This window comes from Macaca mulatta, chromosome 15 (assembly GCF_049350105.2).
Source record: "Macaca mulatta isolate MMU2019108-1 chromosome 15, T2T-MMU8v2.0, whole genome shotgun sequence".
Lineage (NCBI taxonomy): Eukaryota > Metazoa > Chordata > Mammalia > Primates > Cercopithecidae > Macaca > Macaca mulatta.
In genome coordinates this window covers 93,538,402-93,550,330 of record NC_133420.1, presented here as the reverse complement: position 1 = coordinate 93,550,330, position 11,929 = coordinate 93,538,402, and the positions used below count along the sequence as shown (strand labels likewise).

General features: G+C 37.9%; 1 protein-coding gene across 2 annotated transcripts in view; it reads right to left on the bottom strand.

Moving 5' to 3' along the window:
• ERMP1 (endoplasmic reticulum metallopeptidase 1) overlaps positions 1 to 11,929 on the bottom strand; it is a 57,112-nt gene that overhangs the window by 25,560 nt on the left and 19,623 nt on the right. For both annotated transcript variants that reach the window (XM_028835179.2, XM_028835180.2), the window contains exons 5-10: positions 10,742 to 10,888; positions 10,011 to 10,103; positions 9,049 to 9,261; positions 7,952 to 8,172; positions 3,389 to 3,563; positions 2,812 to 3,002 (exon numbers count right to left, since the gene is read on the bottom strand). In XM_028835179.2, coding sequence (XP_028691012.2) covers positions 2,812 to 3,002; positions 3,389 to 3,563; positions 7,952 to 8,172; positions 9,049 to 9,261; positions 10,011 to 10,103; positions 10,742 to 10,888 — 1,040 coding nt within the window. The remainder of the gene's footprint in view (positions 1 to 2,811; positions 3,003 to 3,388; positions 3,564 to 7,951; positions 8,173 to 9,048; positions 9,262 to 10,010; positions 10,104 to 10,741; positions 10,889 to 11,929) is intronic.

Here is an 11,929-nt window from a genome sequence, read left to right as displayed (position 1 = left end):
TACAAACGTGAGACATGAGACCTAAAGCTAGTACTGTTTTGTTGCAGATGCCTCTGGATGGAATATTGGTATTCTCTAAACATGAAATCTAAACCCAGCTCCCCTTTTTGCCTTCTTCATGTTATTTTTCTACTTATGTCTCTACTTATTTCCATAAGTAGAAAAATAACATGAATGTGAAATTTTATTTATTTTTTTGGAGACAGAGTCTCGCTCTGTCACCCAGGCTGGAGTATAGTGGCACGATCTCAGCTCACTGCAACCTTCAACACTCAGGTTCAAGCGATTCTCGTGCCTCAGCCTCCTGAGTAACTACAAGTGTGCACCACCATGCTCAGCTAATTTTTTTGTGTTTTTAGTAGAGACAGGGTTTCACCATGTTGGCCAGGCTGGTCTTGAACTGCTGACCTTAAGTCATCCGCCTGCCTCAGCCTCCCAAAGTGCTGGGATTACAGGTGTGAGCCACCCTGCCCAGCAAGCAATCAGTTAATAGGTGTCCTTAAGTTATCCTCTGCTGGGCCATCATGGTTATACATATATTGATTGAGAGCTGAAATGGGGACTGCTGATACAAGTGGGCTCAGGAGGAGACAACTCAGAAACAGCTCAGTCATCAGCACACAATGGACATTTCAGAGTCCCTTTTCATGCTTCTCATCATTTTATTTTGCACCCATCTCAGAACCTAGAGTGACACAGGATGCAATATTTCAGGAAGGCCGAGGCACAAGAATTGCTTGAACCCAGGAAGCGGAGGTTGCAGGGAGCCGAGATCACACCACTGCACTCCAGCTTGGGTGACAGAGCGAGACTCCATCTCAAAAAAAAAAAAAAAACAAAAAAAACAAAAAAACAACCTGATTGCTTGACAAGACTTTAATTGCTTTCTAGCAGATATATTTAATAAATCCCCAAGGACTGAAGGGAAAGCTGTCTGAAATACGCACTGTGGTTCAATTCTCCATTACCCAAAGAAAATAGTCTTACTCTATTAATAAGCCACTGTCATTAACACTGCTACACACAAATAAGAAAATGATTAAAAGAGTAATAACTCACGGCATCAAAGTGCAGCAGGGCTATTTCACATTATAATGAAAATTAAGTGAGCTTTCTAAAGTATTCCAAGAGGCAGTCTTCTCTCCAAAAGCTTTCCCAATAAAATATAATTTAGAAGATAAGACCCTTCGATCCTTTCTTCTGGTTTCCAAGATTTCCATGCTTTGGGGACAGTTTCCATTTCCACAATGAACATCTCCAGGGTTCATTTTGCCCCCTTTCATATTATCAGTTGAACAGAATTTAAATGTCCCATATCTGAGTCATCTTTTATGAACAACCATAGCTCCCATTCATGACTATAATTTAACAAATACATGGGGGTGGGAGCATTCAGTTCATAACTACCTGACTTTAGATTAGATTAGAACCTAATCTATAGATGACAAAACTCCACTATCTCCTTCAATCCTTAAAACAGCAAAGCTATCAAAAATACAGATGATATAAGGGTTACTATTAAACCCAAAAGCAGCAAACCCTACAGAACATTTTAGAACTTTTCATACATATGAATACCAATAAGGATTATCCTTATCCTTAAATTATCCTTAATAATTATACTATAAGTAAAATGGTTGGAAGGCTCAGATCTCTTTTAAGACTAGTACAACCAACCTCAAACAATAATATGCATAAGAATTATTCTACAGGGCTATCTATATACACAAAGCCACATATATAAAGCTTTACTGGCTATAAGGGAATTCCATAGATGATGCTGACCATGTGTGTAGTATTTTCCTCACCTGCTGTCTTTAGAACCTGACTTCCACAAAGTAAAGGGATAACGAATGCCCTTTACTGTGTCAGTGTGAAAAGGCTCACTATCATCTCCATGAAGAAAAGAACTGTAATAAAGTCATAGCTCCTTTTCCTATTTGGTTCCCTATCCTCGAATTTCAAGGTGCACCTATAAGTGTTCAGTAATTACTTTTTGTTCTTAGGAATTCCCATCAAAAGAGCCACAAAACAGAGACCTGCCTTCTCTGGAGGGGCCCATCTTGGATCCTGGAGGTAGACATCAAGCCAAAGCAAAACCTTGCTTGGGGCTTACTCTACCCATAGGGGATCTGGTCTTAAACTCTGCATCACTGTCTTTTCTTCCCTCTGGGAATCCCAAAGGAAGAAAAAAAGGGATGGCAAACACAGGACTCTCCTTACTAGGGCAGGACACTGATATGGCCAAATGAGGATGGCAAGGCCTCGGATCATTTCATTATTTGGTAAATGAAGGCATGTTTGGGTGTCATAATAGACTCAATTAATGAACTTTCATGTGCTAGCAACAAGGTAGTAGAATGATAATGAAAAAAGCCTCATCAGAATTAGTCTTCCTTCACTACCTCTAACAGCACTAATAAAACTACCCATGTATTTATTAACATGTGCCTCTAATTAGTAATTTCAAAATACACTATTAGGATCATTCACCACCAGGCAATCTCTAACAATTCATACTTGGTAAAAGCTCCACAAATTCATACTCAGGTATCTGAAAGGCTATTGAAAAGAGGTATATCAGAGAATTTGGAAGGATAGGGAGGCAAAACATTTTTAAATAGCAACAACAAACTCTATTCTACAGTTTCTTATGATACCAAATTTACAAGATGCACAGTCATTCACCATTTCTTCTGCTTCAGATTTTCTCAATAAAGTACACATAACACTATTTCACAGAATCTAGTATGGCTAAATTCATACTCATATAAAAAAATGAAGAAAAAGAAAAAATACATTTTCTCTTACAAAATAGGAAGAGAGAATCATTGTACAACCAGCCAAAATGGATGCCAGCACAACATCAGGTGGGATTTCTGAACCACTTCTCCCGAGGATAGGGGTAAACATCTCAAATACCGCCCAGATGAGATACAATGCATAAAGGTAAGGAATAAACATCCCCAAAAGGTAAAAAGCAATAAATTTTCCTTGGGCACCTAGGGAAAAAGAGAAAAAAAGCACACATTATGAAATCCTACAGTGAGATATAAATTTTTATATTACTGGTGTGCACTGGTACCCTAAAAGAAATTAGATGTGACTCTTGCCCTTAAGGGTGTATGTTAACTTGGAGTAGGATCTTTCACTCAGGATAAAATACGAGTAAGAATTAAGCAAAATACACAAGTAATATGTTAGTATGTGTTCACAAACATGAGAAAGGGATGGGGTATAAGGCATAAGATAATTTGTGTAGTATGAAAACTTTTAAAAACTAACAATTTAGAAAGCCTACTCAATAAATCAAAAAAGAAAGAGTCCCTGAAAGCCTTAAATATTTTAAGGTATTCTCCCATGTATATTAAAATCAAAAATACCCTACCATGCTGCTTAAAGTCCTTATGCACACAGAGCTTTGTGAGCAATGGGAATGCTACCCAGACAGCACTAATAAACGCCGAGCAAAGTCCTTGGTAAGTGAGGGTAACAAGAGAACAGCAATGGACAAACAGCGCGATGTCAAAAAATACTTCTCCCAGATACTGGTCACTGACATTCTGAAAGAAAGAAAAATACACAAGTAGTGTCATTCACAGGTCATTCATAAAGAGCTTTTATTATAGTAACACAATTTCCACCACTCAGGCAAGCTACGTTCTGTTTTAAACACATCTGCTCTTTAAATCGATTTAAAGTAAACACTAACAAAGCTACTTCCCCCATCATGAAGTAGTAAATTCAAATTGTAGCACAAGAAAGGGCAGTTTAACAATATAGAGTATAAATCATCCATATAATCTATGCTTTTCTTCTACTAGGCTAAAAGTAGAAATATTCCAAAATAGAAGAAAGGACTCTCCTAAAAAACATTCATCTCTGTAAGCTTTTCAGTTCATGCCAATTCCAAACACCGTTTCAAGCAAACTAGAGAAATGACCCATGAAGGAACGTTACAAACTGCTGCAGCACCGCCAACAGCCCACACCCGGAAAACTGCAGCACCTTTAAAGCAATTTGGAGTTTGGCTTAATGAATCTTTTCTATCTCCAATTGGTCTTGCACTGCACCTTTGCCCCCTTCTTGTATTCCTCATGCTTTCGTATTATAAAATTTGATCTTATATTTTTTGAGATTTAAAGTCCAAGGTTTCCTATGTAGCACTATGCATCTTCAAAATAAAGTTGCCATATAAACTTTTTTTTTTGAGACAGATTCTCGCTCTGTTGCCTAGGCCGGAGTCCAGTGGTGCGATCTCGGCTCACTGCAGTCTCAGTTTCCTGGGTGATTCTTCTGCCTCAGCCTCCTGAGTACCTGGGACTATAGGCACACACCACCACACCCAGCTAAGTTGAAAAAAAAAAAAAATTTTTTTTTTTTGCAGAGACAGAGTCTCGCCATGTTGCTCAGTCTGGTCTCAAACACCTGGCCTCAAGCAATCTTGCCACCTCAGCCTCCCACAGCACGTGGGATTACAGGTGTGAGTCACTGTGCCTGGCCTAATATGAACTTAATACATTTTAACATCTGCATGAGTGATTCTATTCACACAAACATGGAAGTTTTAATTACAGTGCATAAATACAAAGATGGAAATGGAGAAACAGACATATTAAAGTTTCTCCTTCTTCTACCTTCCCATTTCTGTATGACTCAGGGCAGGGAGATCTATTTTCCTTCTCACCTCTTTTTATCCCTTTCCCACTCCTGCTCCATTCCAATCCACTTTATACATTGTTATCAGTTTTCTTACAAAATCACAAAATCTAAGGGATCCTACTTCAAGGGCTCAAGAGTTGCTGTGACATGTTTTCAAAACAAGTTGCAGTTCATTTAACAATCCCTCCCGCTCCCAACAATGAAAGATAGGCTACAGTTGCTAAATACTTAAATTATCAACACAGTGTTGGTATCACAGCGTTGATTATCAACACCGGCACGGTGGCTCACACCTGTAATTCCAGCACTTTGGGAGGCCAAGGCAGGTGGATCACAAGGTCAGGAGATCGAGACCATCTTGACTAACACAGTGAAACTCCCGCCTCTACTAAAAATACAAAAAAATTAGCCGGGCGTGGTGGTGGGCGCCTGTAGTCCCAGCTACTCAGGAGGCTGAGGCAGGAGAATGGCGTGAACCCAGGAGGCGGAGCTTGCAGTGAGCCCAGATCGCACCACTGCAATTCAACCTGGGCGACAGGGCAAGACTTCATCACACACACACACAAAAAAAATTAAGAAAATAATTATTATAATTCAATTTGAAGCCGAATGCCACTCAGATATTTAAAAACAAAGATCTCAATTTAAGTGCCCAAGCTGTACCAAAGATAAAACATCCCTCAAATCTATTTTCCTCCTCACCTCTATTTATCCCTTGCTCACTCCTGCTTCATTCCAATCCACTTTATACACTGTTATCAGTTTTTTTTACAAAATCACAAATTTTCTCACTAACCTGCTCAAAACTTAATAGTGGCCCCATTGATTTTTAGAATCATGCTCCCACTTCACACTGGCCTCCTTTTCCAGTTATTGGACTACCCCCTTGTCTTCACCACACTGGACTGTCCACTAACTGACACAGATGCATTTTATACATTCCTACCTTAAACCGCTCATCAATCTGTTCCCTACCTAGTAAATTTCAACACATGCTTCAAAAACCCCATTCAGATCAGGTGCTCATGCCTGTAATCCCAACACTTTGTGTGGCCAAGGTGGGCGGATCACTTGAGTCCAGGAGTTGGAGACCAGCCTGGCCAACATGGCAAAACCCTGTCTCTACTAAAAATACAAAATTTAGCTGGGCGTGGCGGCACACATCTATCGTCCCAGGTATTTGAGAGGCTGAGGCACAAGAACTGCTAGAACCCAGGAGGCAGAGGTTACAGTGAGCCAAGATCATACCACTGCACTCCAACCTGGGCGACAGAACGGGCGAGACTCTGTCTCCAAAAAAAAAAAAAAAAAAAAAAAAAAAAAAAAAGCAAACAATTCAAATGTTGCCATCTCAGCCACTCTGACTTCCACAAGCAAAATTCATCTCGCCTCCCCTGTATTCCTACAGCACAGTTTATATGTCAGTCTCACTTCATCCCACAACCTATTGCAATTATTGTCATTCCCACACCTTCCCAAATGAAACTGAGAGCTCCTCGAAGAAAGAGATCACATTCTTATGGCTCTCTTATGGCATCATTCTTGTTTTTAAAAAAAAATAAATAATAGAGATGTGGCCTTACTTATATTGCCCAGGCCAGCGTCAAACTCCTGGCCTCAAGCAGTCTTCCTGCCTTGCCTTGGTCTCCCAGTGTTGGGATTACAGGTGTAAGCCACCATGCCCAGTCTCTTATGGTACCATGCTCACTGGGCACTTAAAGAATATTTGTGAAAAGAAAATGAAACACATCACTCTTTCTGTTGTGCTTTTACCCTAAAGTGTCACGATCAGACAACTGAAATTAGAAAAAGTAAATGAAATTTTATTACCCATTTCTATCCTACTTCTGCCCCAAACAACAATAGTCAGCCACACTCTGGTTACATACAGTTACACTAAGAATAAGCATGTGAAATTGAGTCCCATGGTGTAATTCTTTTGGGAACTGAAGCCACTAAGATAAAAATATGAGCTCAACCATAAGCAGATGGCTAACCTCAAAGAACCTTTCTTCAGCAGGGGCTGCTAACATAGAAGGGTTCCACAGAACACATCCCAACATTAACTGAAACTGAGACCAAGGTTCAGATACCAAAGACATACTTGTAGAAGGATGCTGGGTTATAATCATCCATGTCTCATTCTAATCCTTATCAGGATAAATAGAAAACAGTAGGCTTACATGGAGCTAAGAAAGATCTTCCTCTTTAATTCACATAGACAATGTGAAACCATGACTCTCTCTTTCACTGTAATTCATTTTTAGACCTATTATTTTACAGCTTCTTAAATTTATATTTATTTATTTATTTGAGATAGGGTCTCACTCTGTCCCCTAGGCTGGAGTGTAGTGGTACAATCACAGCTCATTGCAGCCTTGATCTCATGGGCTCAGGTAATCCTCCTACCTCAGACACCCAGGTAGCTGGGACTATAGGCAAACACCATCATACCTGGCTAATTTTTTGTATTTTTTGTGGAGACAGGGTTTCACCATGTTTCCCAGGCTGGTCTTGAACTCCTGGGCTCAAGCGCTCGGCCTGCCTCAGCCTCCCAAAGTGTTGGGATTATAGGCATGAGCCACCGCACCCAGTCCATAGCCCTAATTTCTAATTTTATTTTTGCCAAACAAATTTATGCATTTGAAACCATAATAATGTAACAATATTCTCAGTATAAATCATTTGGAACCCTATTTCCCTTCCCTCTGTTTTCCTTAGCAATGTGTCTTTTAACTCCAATGACATACATGCATGCAGAATCTGAATCAACAATATACAGTTCAAAGAAAAAAGTGAGGGAAAAACTGAAGAGAAAACTTTAAGTACAACACTCTTTTAGGCAACAAATACTTGCTGTGTGTTAGTGCTGTGTGTCAGACACTACCTAAGCACAGAGGATACAGCAATAAATAAAACCATCCCTATCCTCAAGGAGCTTACACTCCGGGCGAGAACAGATATTCAAGTAACATAAATGAGTGAGTGAGCCCAGGCCATAGTTACAAATACTGCAGCAAATTCAGTAGAAGGCTGTGCTAACAAGACTTCCAGTCACCACTACCCTGACACTGTTTACAGTCCAGCTTTATAACCTCATTTGAATTTTGTGACATTACCCTCAGAATAAGAAATCTTTCAGAAAAGTAACACAGCATGGGTACATTTTCTAAAACCATGCTGGACAATTTTTTAGCACTCAAAAGGCCAAATACAATGAATCCCACTTAAGTTCATCTTCCGTCCTCGGAGGCAACAGAAAGAAATCAACAGATATACCAACACTTACCATGTAATAAAATCTTTTCGCAAGAGTATGTATAAATATTATTTTGGCTACAGTTGCAGTTCCATACAGACAAACGGAGACATAGAAGTGGTTATACCATGAGAGAGACTGTCCAATAAGAGAGATGAACACTGCTATGATGAGAACAGTAACAAGGCTAGTGAACCAGCTAATCAGAGTGATGCCAAGTCCACACAAGAAGTCCTTCTTGTAGTTACCAGCTAATGAAGAGAAAACAAAAAGGTGAAATCACCATCTTCATCAAATCAATTATATAACCAGTCAGTAGACCTAAATGGGCAAACATTAAAACAAAAAACTCCCCACTGTACTTGAAAAGTATGAAAATGTCCTAGTGTTGAGGTTGGCTAAACACAAGAACAAGGGAGGTATCAAATAATAATATTCAGGTAACATTTATTAAGAGTCTCTAGATACTAAACACTCAAAAAGATAAATCTTCTAGGAATAGTTCAGGTACATTCCTTATGAAGGAAGAGGGTAGTCTTAATCTTCTTCACTTTTGGTATGCTTTGTGTATCAAAATATTAGAAAGAATGGAAGGCAAAGTTCCATACAAAATGTTGTTAAAAAAAGGTAACATAAGAAGATAAGGAGTGTGGGGAAAATAAGTGGTGATAAAGAATTACTTAAATTGCTGCTAAATATTTTATCTCGTAATAGCACACAGCAACTTAGACTCTGAAACATTTCAAGCAGAAATATTTCAAATAAAAGAAACAATTTAACCACAAGCAGTTCACTCATACTTCAGGACACTGGTCCATACTAGCTATTAGTATGTAGTGCAGACTTTTTAACGGGACTTTTCATTAGAAGCCAATCTGTACAAACCATTTTTCAATAGCTTCTATGTGATACTTTTATGGAGTGCCTAAATACATAAAAATTGACTGCTTCACCAAGACTAAAAGTAAAATAAGCACATTAATTTAATATTTAAAAATTTCTTACAATATAAAGCAAATATTGTCTTGAAGATTTTTAGCTTTCTGGGAAGATATAAACAAACTGAAAAACTTCAATAAAATTCTACAGCAATGCCAGTATTTGTGGTTTTAGAGGAAAATACTTACTCTTATGTTTGGGCTGCAACAATTTTTTGCCCAGGTACAAAATAACACCCATTACCACCATGTAGTTTATGATTGAGCCAATACGAGAGGGGTAGGCAATGACAAACAGGCCCAGCACATCAAAGAAGACCATGTTTCCATGTCGATACTTAGAAGCAGCAGCCAGCATATCAGATGTAGCTAGATGCTTAAGAACTGCTAAAATGTTGTCACCTATTAGTAAAAAAAAAAAGAAAAAAGATTAAAAGGCTGAATAAACTATTTGTGATTTACACATACAACTATGTGAGGCAGAAATAAACCATGTACTGTTTGAATGAAGAAATGGTTAGGAAGAATGTGAACAGAAATCGCTTTCTACCATCCTACTGCTCTCCCTCACTTTTCTTACTAAATTTCTCAAATAAGGTCCATCCCCCGCCCTTCTCCATTTCCTCTCCACTCAGATGCTCAGCCAATTGGCCTGTATCTTTTCCCTTCTATTAGAACTATTCTCTATGATCAATTGTACCTTGTTCACAAATCCAATGGCTGTTTCTTGGTACCCATTAATTTAATAATATATATTAACTGTACTAGACACTCTTTAAATATCAGAAATTCAGTGGTGAACCAAGAGACAAACGCCTTTCACGAAGCTCACAAATATGAACAAGCTGTTACACATGTGTTAAAAATCAAGGAGGAGAGCTAGTAGAGTTCCATATGAAAACATCATGGGAGACTAACAGAGCTACATTCTTACTGCTCAGCAATCCTCCCAACCCTGGGCCAACTCCTTTTTCACTTCCTCACAATGAATATTCCTGACCTTAATTGCTACACTATCTCATCTCTCCAACTCCAAAGCCCTAGCTCATTCACATTGCATACTGCCTCTCTAACACACAGGCCACAAGTTTATATATCAACCCTAAGATTCCATCTTAGTGTATATCAGAAGTCTAAATTAGAATACCAACCTGCTCTCTGAATGGAATCTGTTAGAATTCTGTCCGCTGTATCATACTTGGTATGATAAATGTATCCATTCTCAATAAAAGCTAAGTCTATTCCTAAGACACAGAAAAAAAAAGTCATTTTGCTTTAAAGACCAACCTTGCTTTTGGCCTATTTGTTTAATAAATTCCTAAAAGACAAAATGTCAAAGCAGTGGCACGACCACTTTGTCACATTTACAAATGAATGATATAAATTCTCTTCCAAATTCTTACACAGTCTATAGCTTTGGTACATAATTCGATATATAATGATTGAAGAAGTATATTACTCCATAGGTAGGCATTACAAGTCACACAGTAAGGATAGGAATATTGAGTTTGAGAGGTCATCAAAATTTTGCCACCTACATTCTTGCCAGGCCAGAGCCAAATTTTAACTTCAAATTAGTTGTATATACAAGTTGCCAAGGAAGTTGGCAAAGCAAGATAACAATGAAAGACCCCTGAAGGATCTATTACCATCTTTTGGGAATGAAGCGCTAAACAGTTCACCCTTGTTCTGTCACACTATAGGGAAAGATGACATATTCTAGAGGAGGCAAGCATTTAAATTAGTATGGAGTTTAAAAAAAGGAAACAAACTCTGTGAATTTGCTCTCAGAAAATGCTGTTTACTCACAAACTTTCAAGATGTAAAACTCACTTCTGATAAATGAATGTTGCACAGTAGGCCATAACCATTGACAATATACCTGGAATGTTCCCAAAATCCCTGTAGATACGAAAGTCAGTATCTGAAGGAATGATTCCACTCTGAAAAACCTCCTGAGCCACCACAGAAGCAAAAGGGTGTTTAGCTGCTGAAACATAAGCTTGAACCAACCAAGGATTTTCAGGACCTAAAATGAAAGGTGACAACACAATAGAAGTATTCAGGCTTTTTTTTTTTTTTTTTTTTTTAACATACTGATGTTTTTCAACACATAGAAAACAGTTAAAGTGGTGGTTTTGGGAGATGGGTCCAATATGTACCTTTTCATCCCTTTTTCTGTAGTTTCCAATGTTTCTCTGATATATGTGTCTGACTTTTAGAATAAAAACCTCTTGTGAAAATAAAATTAAAGCATAAAATAATAGCAATACAAAAGTCTGTCTGAAAATGAAAGATCATTCATAAGTCTATCATCCTAAAATGCCTATTATCCATTTTACATCTTTAATTTTCTTACTAATGTAGGATTGTGTGTATATAGCTATACTCAATGAAGATATATATACTTTGTACATTTTTTTTTCACTTAAGATTATATTAAATGCATTTTCCTATGTTGCTAGATACAAATTGGGTATACCTTATCTGAAATGCTTGGAATCAGAAGTATTTTGGATTTCTGACTTTTTTGGATTTTGGAATATCTGCATTATACTAGTAAGCATCCCTAATCCTAAAATCCAAAATCAGAAATGCTCCAATGAACATTTTTGAGCATCATGTCAATGCGCAAGTTTTGAATTGTAGAGCATTATGGATTTCAAATTTTCAGATTAGGGATGCTCAATCTGTATTACAATGATCATTTTGATAACTGCTTAACATTTCACTGAATATGCCATAAAGTTCTACTTTTTATAATTTATCATTATTAATAATTTACCATCTGTATCTCACACATCTACAGCTTTTTTTAAATGGGAGTTTTTCCTGTAGGATAGTGGGATAAATTGTTTTATAATTTATAAAATTATATAATTATATGTTTAATTATTCACTCTTCCCTCACTAAAAAAGGATTATACATTCCTGCTCTTGCCACATATTCTGTAATGCCTGCCTGGGGAATGAGTACACACACTTCTGCACCTATTAACTGCAGGCGTGGCTACATGACTTGCTCCAGCCAACTGATGGTGAGGAGGAATGATATGACCCTCAACTGGGC